Below are 21,619 nucleotides of genomic sequence, written 5' to 3' on the forward strand. Positions count from 1 at the left end.
TGCTTTTCACGGACATTGAAGTGAGGAAACGGACGTAAAAATCGAATAAAAGTCCATGAGTAACTAGACTTGGTTACGACTTGATTTTATTTTGAGCAGTTAACCCCATTTGAGTACATACGACAAATGTACCTACATACATATGTATTTGGGATTTTGAACTACAAACGTGCCGCGTAAGTGTTTAAGGCGTTCACGACTCACAGAATGTGACTGTGTTACGACTGTAAATGTAAATAAATATAACGCGCGATAATTGTGTGTGCTGAAGCCATCAAACATCCACTACGCACGTTGCTTGTTGTGTAGCCGGAAAAATCGAGATTTGTCGGTTTTTCCAACGGCAATGCAGGAAAACTTGGAGAGTTTTCTCGATTAGTAGCGGCCAACACCGAGATGAGAGGGCAACACAGGTCGCAGATGCGCGCGCCGGTTGGGCGGCGCTAGTGTGTGGTGCGAGTCTCGGCCCTGCGGCTCGGCGGAGCGCGCGTGCGGTCGCTGCTAGTGGTACGGTGCACCGGGGTGGCCGGGCGAGACGGGCGGCATGGGGCGGCGGTAGCGGCGCGGATGTGCGCGCGCTCGGAGGCGGTGGAGCTGGAGGTGCTGGGCGCGGAGGGCGAGCCGCGCCCGCCGCGCCCGCTGCGCCTCTCCCTACTCGAGCTGCTGGGCAAGCTGGTGCGACGCGAGCCCGCGCCGCCGCACCGCCGCAACCGGCACAACCATCGCTTCCGCACCTTCGTCTCCTGCGGTTCGTCTATTCATTCCTAACCTTATTTACTCTTGTGTAACGATAGGTAATAAGTAGTAATAACTATTACGCGACCTTTGTGCGTGTCATGAGTTATCCGATTGAAATGTTGAGTTATTTTGAACGTTCGAATTGTTGATACTTCACAAGGCGTGGAAATATAAAGGGAGTGGACGGTGGCACAGATTGGCCAAGGTTAGCGTCGCGCCCCCGCGCGGTCAACGGCCGAGCGTTTCGGCGCGCACAGTATGAATCGCCGTCGCTGTTTGTTATCGATTCACCGCGCCGACGTTCTTCTTAGCGTTATTGTTTCACTTACTACGGATTAACGTTTTTTCTCCAAGTAATCTGTTTAACAATCCTATTAAATAGCTTTCGGTTTGGTGCAAATAATCCTAGTCTACAATGTTTCCTGTTATTGTTTTACTTATGAACTTATGAATAATTGAGACCAGCGGTTCTATGATGGCTGCGTTTATCACGTTTATACACTTAATATGATGTAAATAAAATACAGAAGGTTCACTATTTAACAAACCCGTTTGTTGTCACGAAAATACCGGCATTGTGCCCTTTTTCTGACTTTCGTGTTAGTACATGAAGATCTAACTAATCTGTTCTTTTGTTACACGTTGCCGTTGTAACAGTGAAAATCATTTTCCTATAGCACATCGCTTCCACACAAAATCATAAATATGGTCGATGAGTAAGTTTACACAGGGTATTTACAAAACAATTATCCTCACTTAAAAACGCGCTCCAGCCGATTAAACACGCCGAAAATGTGTGGAGGTGTAACATAGCAAAATGTTATTCATTGTTTCCAATGACGAAACAAGAATATGCACGTTACAATGTTAACAACGTGGAACAAATGAATAGAATAGAATACGTATATTACACGTTACCATGTTAACAACGTGGAACAAATGAACAGAATACGTATCCCTTTAGCAAATAGGTCAACGCGTAGGTTGATCGAGCCGCCGTCGCTAAAACAAAACTCACAGCGGCGGAAATCAAACCACTGAAAGCTTACATTTCATAAACATTTATACACATTAATGGCATACATAGAAAGGTGTGTGAAAGATGGAACCCTCTCGACTACCTCGTCGTGTTCTTCTTGGTGCTGTTGCGAATGCAAAACGTAACGTTGGGAGGCCATTGCTTCGTTTTAAAGATTGCGCAAAGAGGGACATGATTGCCTTCCGTATAGACCACCAAGACTGGGAGAGACTCGTAGAGCAGCGGACGGAATGGCGCAAACGTCGCAAGTTTTGTGATGAGACAAGGTGTCTCAGTACCGGTTTCCGCAAACTTCTCTTGTCAGACCTGTGGTAGACCATGTCGATCTCGCATCGGTCTATTCAGCCACCAAAAACGGTGTTACACCATAAATCGTCTGCATGATATAGACGAAAAGCCTATGATGAGAAAGGTGTGACTCTTTGTTATGTTTCCTATTAACGCCTAAGCCGCGAAATCCAATGCCAAATGCCAAAGTCCAAAAAATAATTCAAATGTTATTTTCATATCGCACATACATGACATAAGTAGGTACTTACCTGGTCCTGATTTGTCCGGGTGTCGCCGTTGACGTGTACGTCTGGGAGGCCATTATCATACATAAAAAATAACAGTATGACTGCTCAATCCGCCCAACTCATTCTTTTTGAGTTTAAATATGTACTAGTAAATACGTCGAGGAACCCTATATAATTATTATATTAAGGTAGCCAATTCTTTTTAATAAATGAAAATTACTTCGCTTAATCAATTAGAATCTTCTTACCTTAGAAATTAAGGTCGATTATTTCTTTTATAAAGTTTGATCTCAAACAATATCAACCATAAGCAACAAGTGGGGCGCTCAATCAGTGTTCATTCATCTCGTGTAGGCGGTTGCCCATCTTGCTGTGGAATAATAACTTAAAAAATGTCAAACATAATAGTGTGCCCCATGATTAAATGTCTTTCAAAGAAACATGATAAATCAAATGTATTTTGTTTAGAATTTTAAACCTACGTAAACACGTGTAAAAACTTCAACGTCTGCGTTTACCTATTTGCAAGTCAATGATATTGTCACATCTTTGGTAGATGAATAAAACCTTCGTATAGTATCGGAACTCCCACGTGACTGATTTTCTCTCTTTTTGTATATCCCATACAAATACGTGAATACGTTAAATCGATGTCCCGTGCCGCCACTTGATTATATGACTGACTAGGCACAGTTCGTTAAATTTCGAACGCTTTACGTTTTTATCCTATCTACATATGCTGGGTCAAGTGATGTTAAATTGAACCTTTGATCCTGTATGAAGGGATTTTTACTTCAAAGGGGAAGAACTCGGAAAATTTTTTTTAGCCTTCAATTTTTCTGTCTGTTGAACTATAGGTACTCATATTCACATACAGAATTACAAGTAGGAGAAGTAAAACTCACAGAAATTGAAACACATATGGAGTACTTTTTTTTCTTTTACGATAGGTAAGGAACTGAGGACTTTTTGCTGTGGTTACTGGTAGTGGTAGCCGACGATCAAACAATTGTCGTATATAAAAAATGAAGTTGTTGTGTATAAGAAATAATAAGATTTTTAAAATGTCTAAATGATTAATGGAAGTGATGCCTCGGGTAAGATCCGCAGTAAAACATTTCACTTTTGGAGTGCAAGGGTCCTCTTGTTACTCTTACCTGGTTAATGGGAACTTGATAGGGTATTGAAAAGATAAAACCAAATATATGACATGCAATTTAATACAATTCGCTAACTACTACAATGCACTCCGCTTTAGGGCGGGCGCTGCTCAGAATACAATCGGTTTCTCTAAACTGTCGGCGGTTATGGGATGACACTATAGTAAACCTTAATCTACGATCGCGAGATGGACGAGACGCGGGGTTTTGGCCAAAACCTGGGATAAAAGTCTAGTGCACTCACGGGTACCGAACGTAGCTATCATCCACAGGCCCGCTGGTATTTAACGCAGCAGGCGGATCGCTGACGGTGGGCGACGGGCGTTCCTCAAGCTCCGGCTTTGGCAAGCCCGGGCGAGAACAACCCGCGGCGCTCAGGAGTTCCACAAGAAGGACCCGCGCGATGAGACCTTGGGGTCGTCGGACCGCGGCAAGGCTGTCCGACACACGGCTCGCGGGTCAAGGCCGTGCCCTACGGCTTGATGGTGGCGCCAACGTGTCGCGCCTCGGAGTCGACAGGCCACGCAAGTGAAAGGGAGGCCTGTGTGAAGCACCTCGGGATCGCCAGGCGGCACGCAGTCCACAGGCCTTGGAAACTGCGCCCTGCGGTGAAAACCAGCGTCCCCACGACGCTCAGCACATCAGGGAGCGCGCAACGGCGCTCGGAGCAACCCGACCGTCGGCCATGCTTGCGCTCGCCGGCGGCACGGAAAGCACTCGGTGGGCTACGCCCTTTTCGCGCACAACACACACACACACGGCGCACTTTACATATATCCCAATCTTCCACCGGCCAGGGCAGGCGGCGGAAGGGGGCGAGGCGGTTTATTTCGATATTCAATTAGGAACTGTATAAATGCTAGCGTGCCCCAGTACCAACTCTCCATCCATTGTCGATTCTAGCAAAATCCCCAGCCCTCCGTTTCGATCCATATCGACGCATCAAACGTCAAACCAACTTAAACCTTTTCCAAATCATATGACTCTCGAAAAAATATCAATGCTCATTAATACTTGTAATATTTTAAGTGGTTAATAATAATTACTAATAATTATATTTCTATCGTACGTTTCCTACCTTGTTTCATTCAGAATACCTTCTTTCCGATGCGGTAACTAAACGCATAGTCTACTCTCTGACAGTTCTCCTGTCAAAATTTCAACCTTTTCACACCTTCATATTCACTATTTATGTTTCATAAAAATTCCGAAAATGATTCTAAAATACTAATTAAATTAGGAAGTGACCTATTTGAGCAGTTTAGGTAGACTAGGAGGATCATTTTGATATGCATGAAGCCAGGTTTGGTTCACCAATCTCCGCGCAATCTGGGTGACAAGTTCCGTTCAAGTGGCATACTCTTTAGACTTGTTTCTTCGAAACCAGCTAACCAGGAGGCAGGATATGCCAACCAACCTACAGCTGAGAAGGTACATTATAGTTTTACCTAAGTGTCATACTCTGGTGTATGTTATTTTGTTGGAAATGCGACAGTCATGTTGTACCGGTTATCTTGTATGGAAAAACATGTATTTATCCTAGGCAAATACGTAGCATCGCTACACAATTTGATGCACTTTGCTTTAGGTTTCTTTCGAAGGTTATAAAGTTTTTAGAGTTGAAGGAAGGCATTGTGTAGAAACTAGTACATCCGGACTAGTACAGCCTAGTTTCCCTTCTGGGCTTGAACGTCTGATGGCAGTTATATTCGTATAACCTAATAGTGCCTGTGCTAATTCTTACGATTAAGTTATAAAGAGGGACCTGGACTCCTTTAGTATGCAACCGGGAAAGCGATAGGAGGAATCAAATTATTCTTTCGTCTAGCTAGACAGTTGTCCAATGACCCTACAAATACAATTTTCCGGCTTTCATCCAGTCCGGTCACGCATTACAAATGAAATTTCGCAGTCGTGTCTGGAAGATACGCAGCTGTAGTTTATCGGGCGTACTGCTAACGCGCGAAGTGCCCATGAAAACATGATTAGTCGTAAAACGGGAGAAAGATCGATCGGCGTCTGCTTGGCGCCCGCCCCGAGCGACGCGTCTAACACTTCAGCGAGTACTATAGCAACACACCGTGGCGGCGACGCCCCGCGGGCCCGTCATAACACCGGCTCCATAAAATGCACTCGGTCAATTTCTTCTACAAACGTACAGACGTAAAAGTATTCCGAGATTTTTAACTACTTTTGGTTGTCGGGAATCTCGATGCATTGTACGAGACGTTGGGTTTTGTTGCCAAGAATTTTGCCCATTAGTCTGGACCGCCGTCTGAATACGATAATGAAATACTAAAGATTAGTCAATATGTACTTGTTCTTATATTTTGCAACAATGATTAATTAATTGGTTAATGAGTCAAGTAAAATTCTTCCTAGTAATTCAAACTTGAAATCCATCACAAAATCGCGCACCCGATGAGTGTCACCTGTAGTATGACAGGGTAATTCTTCGTGTTAGTCACTCACGACTTTTTTTAAATTTGTTAACCCTATCCTAGCGATTTTTTATCTCTTTGTGGGTGTTGTTAGCAAGGCGAGCTATGTTCAAAGCGACTAAAACAAAACAAAGCTTTAAGACTTAAGAGCACGGCTAATTACACGAGCTGCCCTGCCCGTCTATCCCGTTCCTTACCGAGTTGGATACTCATTCGACCAGTGTAACTGCGACCTTACGATGCGTTACAACTATGCATAATCAGATGTGGGATACTGGCTTGGTTGAGCTGAGCGTTTATTAAGTAGTAAAGTAAGAACGAACTCTCTTATTCGTGACATAGCCTGTATTATGTCCGTTCTTTAGAAAGCTTTGAGCTTAAGCTTCCATTAATAACTTCCTGATCTTTATGAAGATGAATAAGGACACGTACCTACACGTATTCGTACTATTCGTAGCCAGCTGGCGATGTAACTGCGACGGCCTATGTTTTAGGAACGTTGTTACTTATTGATCTTATTATCACATGCATGACACGTCACATTATTTAAATATCCTCACCGACTATTATGATCTTCTCCTCGTTGAAACTTCCTAGTTTAATGCACCTCATACCTCATTATATTTGTGTTTTTCACTATCATCAGAAGAATTATGTTTTAAAACTAAATTTGCTTTTGTTATACTATGAAAATAAATTTTTGAGATGTTTCGGACGATTAGTATCGCCCTGTGCTTGCGTAGCTAAAGCTAAGGACACCAAAAAAATTAAAGCCGGATCTTATTTAAATATGTATTTTAATTACAGTCTACATTTTGATGCCAATTATGATTCCACGTTTAAATCATAGGTATAGTAGCGGCAAATAATCCATCATATTTTTTCTGGTACATTTGCATAATATTTTTGGTTATTTCTCAAAACTGCTCTAGCGAATTCGATGTAATTTACAATATAAGTGCATATGAAAACAACACACATCTTGAAGCAGAATGCCAAAACTAAATCGGAGCCGTAAAGTTTTATGAATAAGGGGGTAAATCGTTACCATACCATTGGAAACAATATTTCGATTCATAAATCCGTTTGTGATAATTAATTAAAGTACACGACATATTTCCGCGCTTACATAAGACACTATAGATAGAAAAGAACACATAACAAAATGCAAGTTAAATGTGAGCCGGGGAAGCCCAATAAGTAAGTACATTACTCTTGCTGCAGCGCGCTAGTTCGGTGTCAAACACCTTGGCGCGTTGTGTGTGGGTAAATGTACCCTTTATTTTATACCCATTTACTACCACTTCCCTGAGAGTTGAACCATAAGATCCTGATGCTGGGATGATTAAAAATGTACCTAACTACCTATATATATATAGGTGCACATATTGGTCGACGTCGATCATTTTAAATATCCCGTAAATTATCAAAATTGATATAATTAATTGCCCGTTTTCTGTTCTACAACGAAGCATGCCAAAACATACGACATTTGCTCTGAGATTCTTGTCAGATTTTTTTGCAGCTGCATACACGATGCATTTAGTTTTTCTATATTCCGATCCTAAATATAATAAATATAAAAACTGTTGTTGTAATTAGAATTTTTCATTCTTAATGTATGGACTCCCACGTATTTTAGTATGTATCTATAGGTATTTAAATAAAAGTAAACAAACAATTGGTACATTTTCGGGTGGTTATAACATTTATTGGACTGGTTAACCGACCAATTACAAAGCCGCCTAGATGTATAACTGGACAACTTTAATTAACCTACATTATTTGATCGTGTACTGTTTCCATCTACCCTCAACTGGGTTAAGAAGCCATTAGAGGGTAGATAGTAGTAGTAGTAATAAACACTTTATTGCACAAAACAAGTACATAACACAGAGAGAATACAATAAATGTGTACAAAGGCGAAGGTGTAGATTTTGTTAACTTTTACTTAAATACCTAAAAATATACAGAATTATAGATACCGTACATATTTGTATAGGTCAAAAATGAACGTAGTACTAGTACGTATCTCTGGTGTAGGTATTGTAGAAGTTAAGTCTGTATAGACTATATACATAAAAATCTTAACTGTGTATAAATTTTGACACACATTATGGCCCTCTCGCGCATGAGAGGAGGCCTGTGCTCAGCAGTGGGACGTATATAGGCTGAAATGATGATGATGATGATGATGGCCCTTTTTATTTTTAGCTAGAGAGAGATCTGTGATCTTTAATGTTATTAATGAATTCGATATATAATGTAGCTGTCTATTAACAATGTATCTGTTTTCTTGTTTCAGAGAATGAACGGAGAATCAAAGCTAACAATAGGGAATACAATGCCCAGTTCCGTTACGCTGTAAGTCTATTTATATTATATCACACACAAAATGCAGCCCTATATTATTTCACGGCACTGTCGGCTCCTTTGTTTCATTCGCTTTAGTAAATCAGATTGTCACTTCACAGACGAAATGCTTTTGGTAAATCACAGAGGTGCAGTCTTTGATGTAAAGTCAACAAAAAGATACAATTGTAAATGGCTGCATTCGAAAAAGGCTATAACTATTAATTAATAGAACTATACACTATAAATAACGTTTGAAGTGATTGTTTCTTTACATCAGACTGTTGTTGCTTAGTTTGAGGACGAATGCAATTATGACGAGATCAATTCATTGATTGATCCGGAACCATCTCGGAAACACCTTCCTTTTGTTGCAATTTGATTATCTTTGATAGTTGTTATCATTTCCGTTGCTTCCTATTTTAAGGTTAAACAAATAAAACATAAACATATCCCATTCTATTAGATACTGTATTTTAGGAAGATATAAGAAACACTGATAAAATTATGTAAGTTCCTGTTTCGAGTAAAAAAACTCGAGGATATTGTACTATAATGTTTTTAAACTCAATTTTGAACTGAACAGAAATTTACATTAAGAAAATAGTGGTGCTTTGAACATTCTAAGTCTACGAAAATTACCCTGCCCTTTGCCTTTGAAATAATATATAAACTGCACACTTAAATGCAAATTTGCTCATTTCAAACCAAACAATCCACACATATCCTTAGTCGCGTTACACATACTAATGCGCATCACTTACACGTTTTCATGTTTTGGCTACTACTATTCAAAATATTGAATTTGTATTCTTTTACTCAGTGTTTTGCATATGGAAGGTGTTACATATTTAACAAAATATAGCAATTTAAATAGGTTACAATAGAACAATGAGCTAGCCGATTTGGTCCGTCGCGTGCCAAAGCAATTGTAACATGCTGCTTGACTTTGATTACATCCAACATTTAGGTATAACGTAAATAAATTGCTTACCTAATCTACATTTTTGAGTCTAGGAAAGATGCTTCTAAACGTGTTAGCAATTAAGGTCGCAAAATTCTGTAAAAATCGTACCTGGTCAAGGCATTTTCCAAATGTAAGAGACATTAGGCTACAGCCTACTACGTAGCACTAGTTACAAGGGCAGCTCAGCAGTGCGTGAGCAAATGTACTAGCGGCCATGTATTTCGCTGTCATGCTTTCTTAACATTCAAAAACATATTCTGGAAATATCCAAACTGGACTGACTACACGGCTTTGTTCCAGAACAACTACATCAAAACATCGAAGTATTCGATCATAACGTTCCTGCCGCTGAATTTGCTGGAGCAGTTTCAGCGGCTAGCCAACTTCTACTTCCTGTGCCTGCTGGTGCTGCAGCTGATCCCCGCGATCTCGTCGCTCACGCCCATCACCACCGCCATTCCGCTCATCGGCGTGCTCGCGCTCACCGCCGTCAAGGACGCCTACGACGACTTCGTAAGTTGATCCGACTTGCTGCTCCAGTGGCTAGCCAACTCTTCTACTTCCTGTGCCTGCTGGTGCTGCAGCTGATCCCCGCGATCTCGTCGCTCACGCCCATCACCACCGCCATCCCGCTCATCGGCGTGCTCGCGCTCACCGCCGTCAAGGACGCCTACGACGACTTCGTAAGTTGATCCGACTTGTTGCTCCAGCGGCTAGCCGACTTCTACTTCCTGTACCTGCTGGTGTTGCAGCTGATCCCCGCGATCTCGTCGCTCACGCCCATCACCACCGCCATCCCGCTCATCGGCGTGCTCGCGCTCACCGCCGTCAAGGACGCCTACGACGACTTGGTAAGTTGATCCGACTTGTTGCTCCAGCGGCTAGCCGACTTCGTAAGTTGATCCGGCGCGCGGCGTGCTGTGCTGTGACTTTAACGAATAAGTAGCTAACTTCTTTACTCCCTGTTTCTAGTCTTACGAAAAGAGATTAATAGTGCAATCCAATTAAAATAGGATATACAATAACAATTTTATTAATAGTACGTTGTAACAATGCTGCAACAATATTGAATGTGTCTGTAACACGCACATATCAAATATCGCTATTTCAGTTTTATTGCTTTAGTTGGCATTTGGCATACAAATACCTACTCTGCATTGATTGTAAATTTACACTACTAAAATAAACAACAGCGTCTGGAAATGCACAAATTTAAGTGATTATGGATGTTTGGTGCAGGAAATAAACGAGTTCCACGACTTTAAACCATGTCTCTCGTGTTCAACTAAATACATATTTAGTTTGATATGTATTAATGAATACCCTGGTGTATAATTGTAATCGAAAAACGATCGTCAACACAGAACATTGATAGTCTGTATAAAAATGTAGCTAAATTCTCCCATGCTCCCCGGAGCTGATATTGCAGAACGCCATAGCAGCCTCCTTACGGCTAATTGGAGTGCACTCACCGTAGTCAAAGCCTACTTCGGAAGGGCCTCCACCTAATTCGACACATACTATGGACTGTTCTATTGTAGCTTGTAGCGGAAGTCTAGGAACTTTGCTTTAAAAGTAGAAACTATTTCAAACTTCAAACATCGAGAGGATTAGAACATTATAATCGTCTTATGAAACGGTTGTTTTTCTTGTGGAAGTAATGTCACTGTAGACCTGACAGATTGTATTCATAACCGTTTCATAATGAGATTATAAAAGTACAAATATAAATCAGAGGATATTTGGGCTTCAAATAAAATACGCTATAGCAATGAAATGTTGAAAATGAAAATTCTGCTTATATTTATCGCAAAACATTTTCTTTGGTTCAGTTATATGTTTTTAAACGGTTTAACTGTTTTATCTTAATCATATTATATTTATATTGCACGCACATGTTATAATTAGCAGTGTTTAGACTTGGACGAGTAAGTAAATACAATTACTTGCTTGTTAAAACAATTACGTAGAGTTTTGACAAGCTCTAGTTAGAAAATCCTGCGTAGTTGGTAGATAAATACTGGTAAATGTAGTTTGAAATATGGATTAAAATCCGAAAATCTAACAAGCGTAGACTAGTAGACCTCTAAAATAAAGTATACATAACATAATATAAATGACTCCTGTTCAGCAAACATTGGCGCTCCCTTACTATATGCTAATTTAATCAAAAAGCGTTGCCGGTCATTTTGCGACTAACCTTTAGGTACTCGTGCAATTACAAATATTAACACAATTTGTAGCAGGTAAAAGCTTGTAAGGTAGGTCTGTAGGTGATACTCGCAAAGTGTGATGTGTGTATAAATTACAATTGCCTATAAAGTCACTTGATCAAAGATAGACTGATCGAAATATAGATACGAGACGATAACGTACACGAGAGAAAAATCATCACCAGGAATTAAAAAACAGTTCTGTACTGTAATGGGGGAAAAAATGAAGTTTTAGTAATAATTATGGACGTTTCACTATTTCTGTAAAGTTTATTTATTTCTACAAACAGCTCAGTAATCCCAAATATAATTTCAACAAACAGATAATAGGAATTGCAAGAACTAATAGAAATTGCAAAAGTCAATTTGTTCCTATTAGTTAACTCTCCTTGTCCCCGGATTAAGTTTATTTTTGTAATTCTAAAGACTGTATACGATAAAATCTAGCCACTATTTTTCATATAAAAACTTTTTTATTTATAAATCAATATGACAGTAATTCTGAGTCCTGTTGCGATAGAAACCAAACTACATAATTTCATCAAAACTAATGGGTTTTACTTAATAATTATCAGGATGTCCTCAAAAGAAGATGCTATGCGTAAAAAAATTGTTTCCGAGCACCATCTGCATCCGTATTTGTCGTGTCGAAAGCTCGCGAAAAAGCTAAACGCGGCCAAATCCACTGTGTCTAGCGTATTAAAACGTTTTGAGGAACGCTTGACGACTACACGGAAACCAGGCAGTGGAAAGAATCGGGGCCCCGTTAGCAAAAGTAAGGATAAAAAGGTTATAGAGGTGTTTAAGAAGAATCCAAACTTATCCGTTCGTGGTGTCGCTAAAAAAGTAAAGATGTCGGCATCTTACGTCCAAAAAGTTAAAACCAGGGCTGGCTTGAAACTTTCAAGGTGCAAACTGCACCAAATCGTCGAGATAAACAAAACCAGTCTGCAAAAACTAGAGCTCGTAAGCTGTATGAAGAAATTTTGACGAAACACAGTTGCGTTATCATGGACGACGAAACCTATTTTTATTTATTTAGAAATTTAATTCAGGCAACAAGGCCCATATTACAAATACCTTACAGACTAACATACATATGTATTTTATAAACTTAAAACTAAACACTATTTAGACGATAAAACGGCGTGGCTCCGTTGCATCGGCTGCTCTTGTGTCGGATTCGGCAGTTTGCCCCGGAACCTCCGAAACACGACACCTTTCGGCCAGAATACCTATGTCGTGGCTGATTATAAACAGTTACCTGGCCAGGAATTCTATACAACGTCGGATAAAGGCGGTCTTTCCGACAAATTTAAGAAAAAAAAGAAGTGTAAGTTCCCTAAAAAATTTTTAGTTTGGCAAGCATTGTGCACATGCGGTCGAAAAAGTCAAAGTTTCGTTACAACCGGCACAGTAAACCAAAATATTTACGTCAAAGAGTGCCTTCAAAAGCGACTTTTGCGTTTTATTCAGAGTCATACCAAGCCTGTAGCATTTTGGCCAGACCTTGCCTCTTGTCACTATGCTAGAACAGCAATGGCATGGTACGAGAGCAATGGCGTGGTAGTAGTACCAAAATCGATGAACCCACCAAACTGTCCCGAACTTCGGCCAATCGAGACATATTGGGCTCTCGTAAAGCGAAAGCTTAAAAATACGCACAAGGAATCAAAGGATGTTAATGAATTCAAAAAACAGTGGCGTTTGGCAGCAAATTCTGTGTCCCAGACTACTGTGCAAAGACTGATGATGGGTGTGAAGAGCAAAGTGAGGAAATTCTCCAGAAAGCCGTTAGAGTCCTAAAGTATATAATGTACATAGTAAGGTTACAGCTCGTATATTAAAGTTAATATATAACATAGTCCTTTGTATTATTTTTTCATACCTCTATAAACATTTGTATGTGGCCAGATTTTATCGTATACAGTATACAGTCTTTAAGTGTATTTTTGTTGTACTTTTCTCTCAGTGTACTCTTATAGCGTGTTTGCGTCACTTACATAATAAGTGTGATCATTATCGCAGAATGGAATGATCCACTTCTTTTATAAGCTGCAGTTATCATTCCGTGATTCATGCACAGGCAATCGACTGTTGCAATGTGCGGTGGAAACTACCTACCTACTGCATGAAGAGAACTCCATTGTATTGTACTGCATAGTTACTAGTTACCAGTGTTGGCATCAATCTGAACTAAATCAATCCGGATTGATCAATCGAATTGACGCGTCAATCCGAATTGATCAATTCGAATTGAATCAATTCTGATTGACGCGTCAATCCGATTGAATCAATTTGAATTAACGCATCAATCCTCAATTCGGATTAAATCAATTCTCAATCTAGATTAACCATAGTCCCTAAGATTACTTTTCAAAGGTGTAAGTTTTTGGGACTTACTTACTGGACTTAAATTCGATATCTGAGGTTCCCAGAGGTTCGAAAACATGTTCCTGATGTCAGTATTGATTTATTTTATTTATTTTATTTATTTTATTTATTTACTTTATTTACTTTATTTACTTTATTTACTTTATTTACTTTATTTACTTTATTTACTTTATTTACTTTATTTATCTTATTTACTTTATTTACTTTATTTACTTTATTTATTTTATTGATTTTATTTATTTTAATTATTTTATTTACATTATTTATTTCTTTTACTTTATTTATTTTATTTACATTATTTATTTCTTTTACTTTATTTATTTTATTTATAATATAATAAGATTTATAATAAGAACACACCACACAGGTAGATATAAAGATAAACAGAGGAACGGCAAAAAAACTTGTTTATGCTGGAGGCTGTTTTCACCTTAGATATCGATTTTGAATGCAAGCAGTCACTTTCAAAAAATGTCACTAAAATGTCCCGAAAGAGGACACCTTTCAATATTGCAGTCGAAAAGATGTTTAGAAACCTCTGGCTACCTCAGATATCGATTTTAAACGCAATCGGGTAATTTCTAGAAATGTCCCAAAAAAGGGCATCTCTCAATATTTCCCTCGGAAACAAGTTTCGAAACCTTTGGGCACCTCAGATATCGATTTTGAACGCTATCGGTTAATTTCAAGGAAAGTCCCGAAAATGTTCCAAAAAGGACATCCTTCATAATGCCGTCAGAAACATGTTTCGGAACCTTTGGTAAACTCGGACACCGCTTCGGAACGCATTTGGTCAGTTTCAAAAAATGGCCTAAATAAAAAGGACATTAGGTGTACATACAAAGTAATCGTCAATCCGAATTGACGATTGAGGATTGAGGATTGACCGGCCAATTCGAATTAACGATTAGTAATCGTCAATCTTCAATCAGTAGATTTAGAATTAGTTTCGTCAATCGTCAATTCGAATTGATCGGTCAATCCTCAATCGTCAATCGTCAATTCGAATTGATATTTTGCCAACACTGCTAGTTACCAAGGACGACGCGTTATCCTTAGGCGGGTTTCACTTGGCACAACATTTATATTAAACGTCTCTTAAATTTTTAATACCAAAGGAAAACATTAACATTAACCCTCATCGACACAAGTCTAGAAAAAGATTAAAATACATACAATATATGCGAAATGGTGGATTTAGTAATTCATATATGTACATATGTATATAATATAATACATAATTTAAAATAATTTAGCCTATATACGTCCCACTGCTGGGCACAGGCCTCCTCTCAAACACGAGAGGGTTTGGGCTATAGTCCCCACGCTAGCCCAATGCGGATTGGGGACTTCACATACACCTTTGAATTTTTTCCCAGATGTATGCAGATTTCCTCACGATGTTTTCCTTCACCGAAAAGCTAGTGGTAAATATCAAATGATATTTCGTACATAAGTTCCGAAAAACTCATTGGTACGAGTCAGGATTTGAACCCGCGACCTCCGGATTGAAAGTCAGGCGTCATATCCACTCGGCCACCACCGCACCGCCATGTACATATACGTACCTACCTAATATAGTTTTATGAGAGATCTAAGAGAAGTCAAGAATAGCTATAATAGTTGTGGGTTACTATGTGACCCGCAGGCGAAATTAAGCCGTAGCACGGCACAGCCTTCACGGCATTACAATGGGGAATAGAACAAAGCCTTTTTTGCAGATTTATTTATGTATATTTTTTATGTCAGCTATAATGGTAGGAGGCCGAATATTGTTTTATTTGTATAAATAAACACCACTCCCAGAAGCCAAATACTTAAATTAGAATTTAAAATACTTTATTCTTATATAGTAACATGGGGCATGGCTAAGGCTACATTGTTACATACCTAACAAATCATTATAAGTGTTGCCTCTATGTCCTCTAATTACTCAAGCTCTTAAGTCAGTGCTATATGTAGTTTTTATCTGTCACTTTAATACAGTTCAACCAACCATAAGGTAGCATTAAATAGGTGGTTTCGCCTTGACCGTTAAGTTTAATGTACACCATAACTACCAGAAGATGAATATTTTATATAGTTACTTAGTTACAGTGTCGTTTTTATAGGAGTAGGTACCATACCATAGGTTACCTTACCATATCTTACCTTTATACCATATTTTTCGGATATTTTAATATTGATAATAAAATTAATACACATGAGTTTATCACTTACAAAAGTAGCAAATCAAAACAGGAAATAACCTCCAGATGGGCTCGCCTTCATTAATAGGTATGGTCTAAACTTGGCGTGCTTTATGTTTACGCGCAGGCCGCATGAGATTTGGTTCAACATCCTGCGCGTGACGTCACGCCATATTCACTAATTCAATATCAGTTAGTCATTCGCATTAGCCTAACTATCGTATAAGGCTAGGGTGAGGTGAGTCAGTCGTCAAACATCGTCAGTCAGTGAACCGTGAATATAAACATTAGGAATTTAGCACGTCAGTATTACGTTTTGTTCCGGAAATTACTTTATAACAATCGATTTATTAGACAAAGTGCCTATCGCGAATATAGACATTCGAAGGTCGTCTGTCTTTACCATGAGATTCATGAGTGGGCCTTAAATTTATTTTAGCTAGAGTATGATCGGCTTAACGCGTTTGGATATGAAAGCTCGGCTCCATTAGAATATAATAATATAATATAATAAAATAAAAGTTCCAGGGCCATTTTTGCGGTTGAGGTCACTGGGCAGAAAAGGGCTGGCAGCTTCCTCGCTCAACGAATAGAGATTCGGCGAGGAAATGCTGCCAGTATCCTTGGCATTATGCCCCAGGCCCACTTTAGTCATAGATTTTTAGTTTTTTAAGTTTTTGTTTTGTAGGTACAGTCAGCCAAGAAAGTGGTCTACCACTTTTCGACTCTATCATCTGATTGATAGAGTCGAAAAGTGGTAGACCGCTTTCTTGGCTGACCCTACATATTTTTTATATACCCAGCACCAACTATGCTTCTCTGTTTGGCCTAAAGGTTGACTGGCAGAGAATGCCATGTAGCATTAAGTCCGCCTTTTGTCACTGTATATTTTTAACTGTGCAATAAAGTTTAAATAAATAAAATAAATAAGAAATACGCTAGATAAAAAGGCACCTATTAAATGCCAATGAAGGAAGACGCGCTTGGAATATTTTTCAGAATCACGAATCACGACATAACATCTGGACACTGGGTGTTTTGTAGTCTAGTGCTTTTATTTATGAAGTACATCATATTATATGATAAATGCACAGCATTATGTAGAAATCAAGTAAAGCACTCTCAACATCGATAAGATATACGAGTATTTTATTATAAAGACCACACTATCTTTGAGTTTACTTGTGTCCCCATTTGCTAAGGGCCTGTTAGTTGTATACTTGAAACTGTCTTATATCAACCTATACGTATCTCAATGTATTGTCACTGAAATTACCTACAATTAGGCTTAACAGTCCTGTTGTTAGTAACTTTGTACCATACAATTCAAAAATCATTAGTACATAAGTTAGCCTTTCTTGAAGGCAGTTTTAACGTATTCCATAGCTAAGTGGTTACGTAAGTGGTTGTGAGTTATGGAGCAGATGCCCACGGACCGCGACCTTCATACCCACCTGATTTAACCTTGTCCGAAACGGAGCTTCTGAGGTCAAAAGCTTTGTCCCGAATCGCTTGGCCAATCGATACCTACGGCTCGATTTGGGAAATTAATTAGAGATTAACTAGATACGATATAAGATATGTGACTTACACGGCAAAAGGTACCTTATGGCGGATGACGCTGCGATTCGGGAAACGAATTAGAGATTCACTAGATATGAAATAGTAAAGTTAATTATATTTACTATATCGTATCTAGTTAATGTCTAATTAATTTTCTGAATCGCGCCGCTAGATATATTAGGTAGGTATGGTTTATTTGGACAACTAGGATACAAGGCCGATTCAATAAGGAGTGTTACAAGGACATTTCCGTTACGGCCCCGAGTGCCCGGCAAAAGGGGTGCTAAGAATCCCCGGGCGGAGATTTCCCACAAAACGAATATAACGACCCAAGCAAGAAAAACGGATTCCGATACGCTTAATGTCTTAACCTACAATGTTCGTACTTTAATGAAAGAAGAGCGTCTCTTAGAATTAGAACACGCTTTGAAAGAAGTTAAGTGGGACGTTGTAGGTTTATCTGAAGTTCGACGAAATGGCGAACAAACAATAGAACGCGAAGACAATGTGTTCTACCACTTCGGAACAGCCGGCGGTCTGTACGGGGTCGGTTTCCTCGTTAAAAAGAAGTGGAAGAACAACATTGTCGAATTCTTAGGTTACTCCGAAAGGGTAGCTGTGTTGAAGTTAAGTCTATCCCAAAATCACACTCTGACGCTAATCCAGGCCTACGCACCAACATCTTCCCATAGTGATGACGAGATAGAAGAGTATTACGATCTCCTAAACAAAGCTTGCGACGAGCACCGAGGAACATGGACCATGGTTCTTGGTGATTTCAACGCCAAAGTCGGAGTAAGGGATGAATTGGATAACACCGACATAGTTGGACCACACGGCCTTGGTAGCAGAAATGACCGTGGCGCTCGGCTTATTCAATTCGCCTTTGGACAAAGCATGAGCATTAGTAATACCTTATATCTCAAAAAACCTCAACGTCGCTGGACCTGGATCGCGCCAAATGGAAACGTTAAAAACGAAATTGATTATATCCTTTCTTCCGACAAGAGTTTAATAACAGACATATCCACTATCAACCAATTCAAATTTAGTTCCGACCATAGGCCAGTAGGAGCAAAATTAAAATTTAATATCAAAATTCATCGCAAACAGCTCTTTCTGAAAAAGATAAGACGATTAAACAAAGATACGCTCATTTGTAATCACGATCAATTCAACCTAGAGTTAAAAAACAGTTTTGACGCATTTAATAATAACACAAATACTCATCCCGATGTTCAACTACAATACGACGCCATTATAAACAGTATTAAATCAGCTAGCAACAAAATCAAACCAACCAGAAAAAATAACAATAAACTAACAAAGGACACATTACAGTTGATAGAGGACCGAGAACACTACAAACATAACAGGGAACAATATAATACCATAGATAAACAGGTAAAAAGAAGTATCCGGCGTGATATACGTAACTTCAACACGAAACTCGTTGAAATAGCATTAGCAACACAATCGTCTCTTCGAACAGCCAAGCAAGGCATAAATAAAGAAAAACCCTGGATAACAAGCCTAAGAGACGAAAACGGGATAAAATGCAGCAGCAGGGACCAAATTACAGATCTTTGCACTAAATATTACAAAAACCTTTATTCTTCCGACACTTTGCAATCGACACTCAATAATAGCCACTCTTGTCCAGATAATATCCCTCCTATAACCGGTTGTGAAGTCAACGCCGCCCTCAAGAGCATGAAGTACCAGAAAAGCCCTGGGGATGACGGTGTCACAACCGAAGCACTTCAAACAGGAAAGATTACATTGTTACCATATTTAACGAACTTTTTCAATTCAATTTTATACAGCGGTAAAATCCCTCCTAAATTATGCCACTCAAATATAGTACTTCTGCACAAAAAAGGCGATAAGTCAGATATAAATAATTACAGGCCCATTAGTTTAATCTCTCATATTTACAAATTGTTCATAAAGGTAATAGATAATAGAATTGCCCCACTGCTGGATAAACATCAACCACCCGAGCAAGCTGGTTTTCGCCCTAGTTTCTCCACAACAGACCACCTTCATACTTTAAATCAATTGATAGAAAAGTCCAACGAGTTCAACGTGCCTCTATACCTTGCTTTTGTAGACTATAGCAAAGCATTTGACAGCGTTAAACACTCCGCTATATTTTCCGCCATGCAAAGCCAAGGTATAGATCCGACGTATGTTGAACTCGTTGGAACAATCTATAATAACAGCACAGCCAACATTAAATTACACGCACCTGGTCCTGTATTCAAAATAGAGAAAGGCGTTAAACAGGGCGATCCGCTGTCTCCTAAACTGTTCACCAGTTGCCTAGAGGAGATATTCAAAAAGCTGGCGGTCTCGTGGGAGGGGTTGGGCATTGTCGTCGGTAATAAACGGTTAACTAACCTGCGGTTTGCCGACGACATTGTCCTTTTCTCCCACACTGCATCTCAACTGCAACTCATGCTACAAGACCTGAGCACTGCGAGCCTTGAAGTTGGACTCACAATGAACAGAGCGAAGACCAAGTTGATGACCAACAGAGCAAAACATAGGGTCACGGTAGATGGGCAGGATATACAATATGTTGATGAGTACATTTACTTGGGCCAGATAGCTTCCTTCGAAAACAGGCAAACCATAGAAGTCAATAGACGTATCGATAACGCCTGGAAGAGCTTCTGGTCCATGAAGGCGCTATTGAAGGGTGACCTTCCCCTGTGTCTCAAGCGCAAACTCATCGACATGTGTATCCTGCCTATCCTAACCTATGGTGCTCAGACATGGTCATTGACTGAGGCTTTGAAGTCCAAACTCAAGGTTTGCCAGCGAGCGATGGAGCGCAGTATACTGGGTGTTCGCAGGACTGATAGAATCAGAAACACGGAACTGCGCTCCAGAACTAGAGTTGTAGATGTAGGTGTCAAGACCGCTAAGCTTAAGTGGGACTGGGCTGGACATGTCTGTCGTATGCACCCTGAAAGGTGGGCCAAAATGGTTACGGAGTGGGACCCACGGAACACCATAGATGGTGCTAGCCGGAGTGCAGGCAGACCGAAAAGGAGATGGCGGGACGACTTGGACGTATTTTCTCCGGATTGGCGGGAGACTACAAAAGACAGGGTTGAGTGGAGGAAGCGAGGGGAGGCCTTTGCCCAGCAGTGGGACACTTAATCAGGCTAACAAAAAAAAAAAGCTGTGATTATTTCTGCGAGCTATTTATTTATTTGTTTGTTTGCCAATGCCAACAAACTGTCTACAGTTTCGCGAAACTTTTGTATACCTAGACATAAGTATATTTTTTTGAAATAAATAAATAAAATTAAATTATTAGAATGACGTTTCAATAAAAGTATGAAATATTGAGTACTCTTACCCTAGTACAATTGACGGTGACAGGAATTCGCATGTCCTGGTCAGAAAATTAAAAATACCTATGGTAGGCTTAGGAACCTACGAGCTAGCTTAGTCGAAAAGTGTAACTACAATCGAAAACGACTTTACCGCCTTAGATATATAACGCACTATTTTGTTTACAGCAACGTCACCAAAACGATTCCCAAGTGAATCACCGGCGCGCGAAGACGCTGCGCAATGGCAAGCTCGTGGAAGAGAAGTGGGCGTCTGTTCAGGTGGGAGACGTCATCCGGCTGGAGAACGACCAGTTCGTGGCCGCCGACATCCTGCTGCTCAGCAGCTCGGAGCCCAACGGGCTCTGCTACATTGAGACTGCTGAGTTGGATGGGTAAGTGTTCATATTAACCCTTTAACCATTTGACATTCCTTTCTAATTGATTCTTAATGTAGATATGCGTTTTTGTTTTAAATATGATGGCAAGTATGTTGCCGCTACGGACTAAAGGGTTAGGTCAGCGCACACCGGCTGCGAGTGCGTAGACATATTTGTGAGCTAAAATGTTGGAGCCGTGTCCGCACACGTCACGCAAGCGGTGTGCCGTCTCTCATAAGGATCTGTGTAATACAATAACGCGGACGCATCCGGTGTGCTCAGGCCTAAATAGTTTTAAGTAATTGCGCTTATACTTGA

The 21,619-nt window shown here is 39.9% G+C and overlaps 1 protein-coding gene across 1 annotated transcript in view; it reads left to right on the forward strand.

Annotated features, from left to right (window-relative positions):
• The first annotated feature begins 457 nt into the window (after nucleotides 1-457).
• Nucleotides 458-21,619, forward strand: part of LOC134669503 (probable phospholipid-transporting ATPase IM) — a 56,026-nt gene continuing 34,864 nt past the window's right edge. Inside the window, exons 1-4 of the mRNA XM_063527093.1 lie at nucleotides 458-748; nucleotides 8,202-8,260; nucleotides 9,516-9,728; nucleotides 21,111-21,316. Coding sequence (XP_063383163.1) covers nucleotides 568-748; nucleotides 8,202-8,260; nucleotides 9,516-9,728; nucleotides 21,111-21,316 — 659 coding nt within the window. The 5' untranslated portion in view covers nucleotides 458-567. The remainder of the gene's footprint in view (nucleotides 749-8,201; nucleotides 8,261-9,515; nucleotides 9,729-21,110; nucleotides 21,317-21,619) is intronic.

Source organism: Cydia fagiglandana, chromosome 12, assembly GCF_963556715.1.
Source record: "Cydia fagiglandana chromosome 12, ilCydFagi1.1, whole genome shotgun sequence".
NCBI classification, from domain to species: Eukaryota; Metazoa; Arthropoda; class Insecta; order Lepidoptera; family Tortricidae; genus Cydia; species Cydia fagiglandana.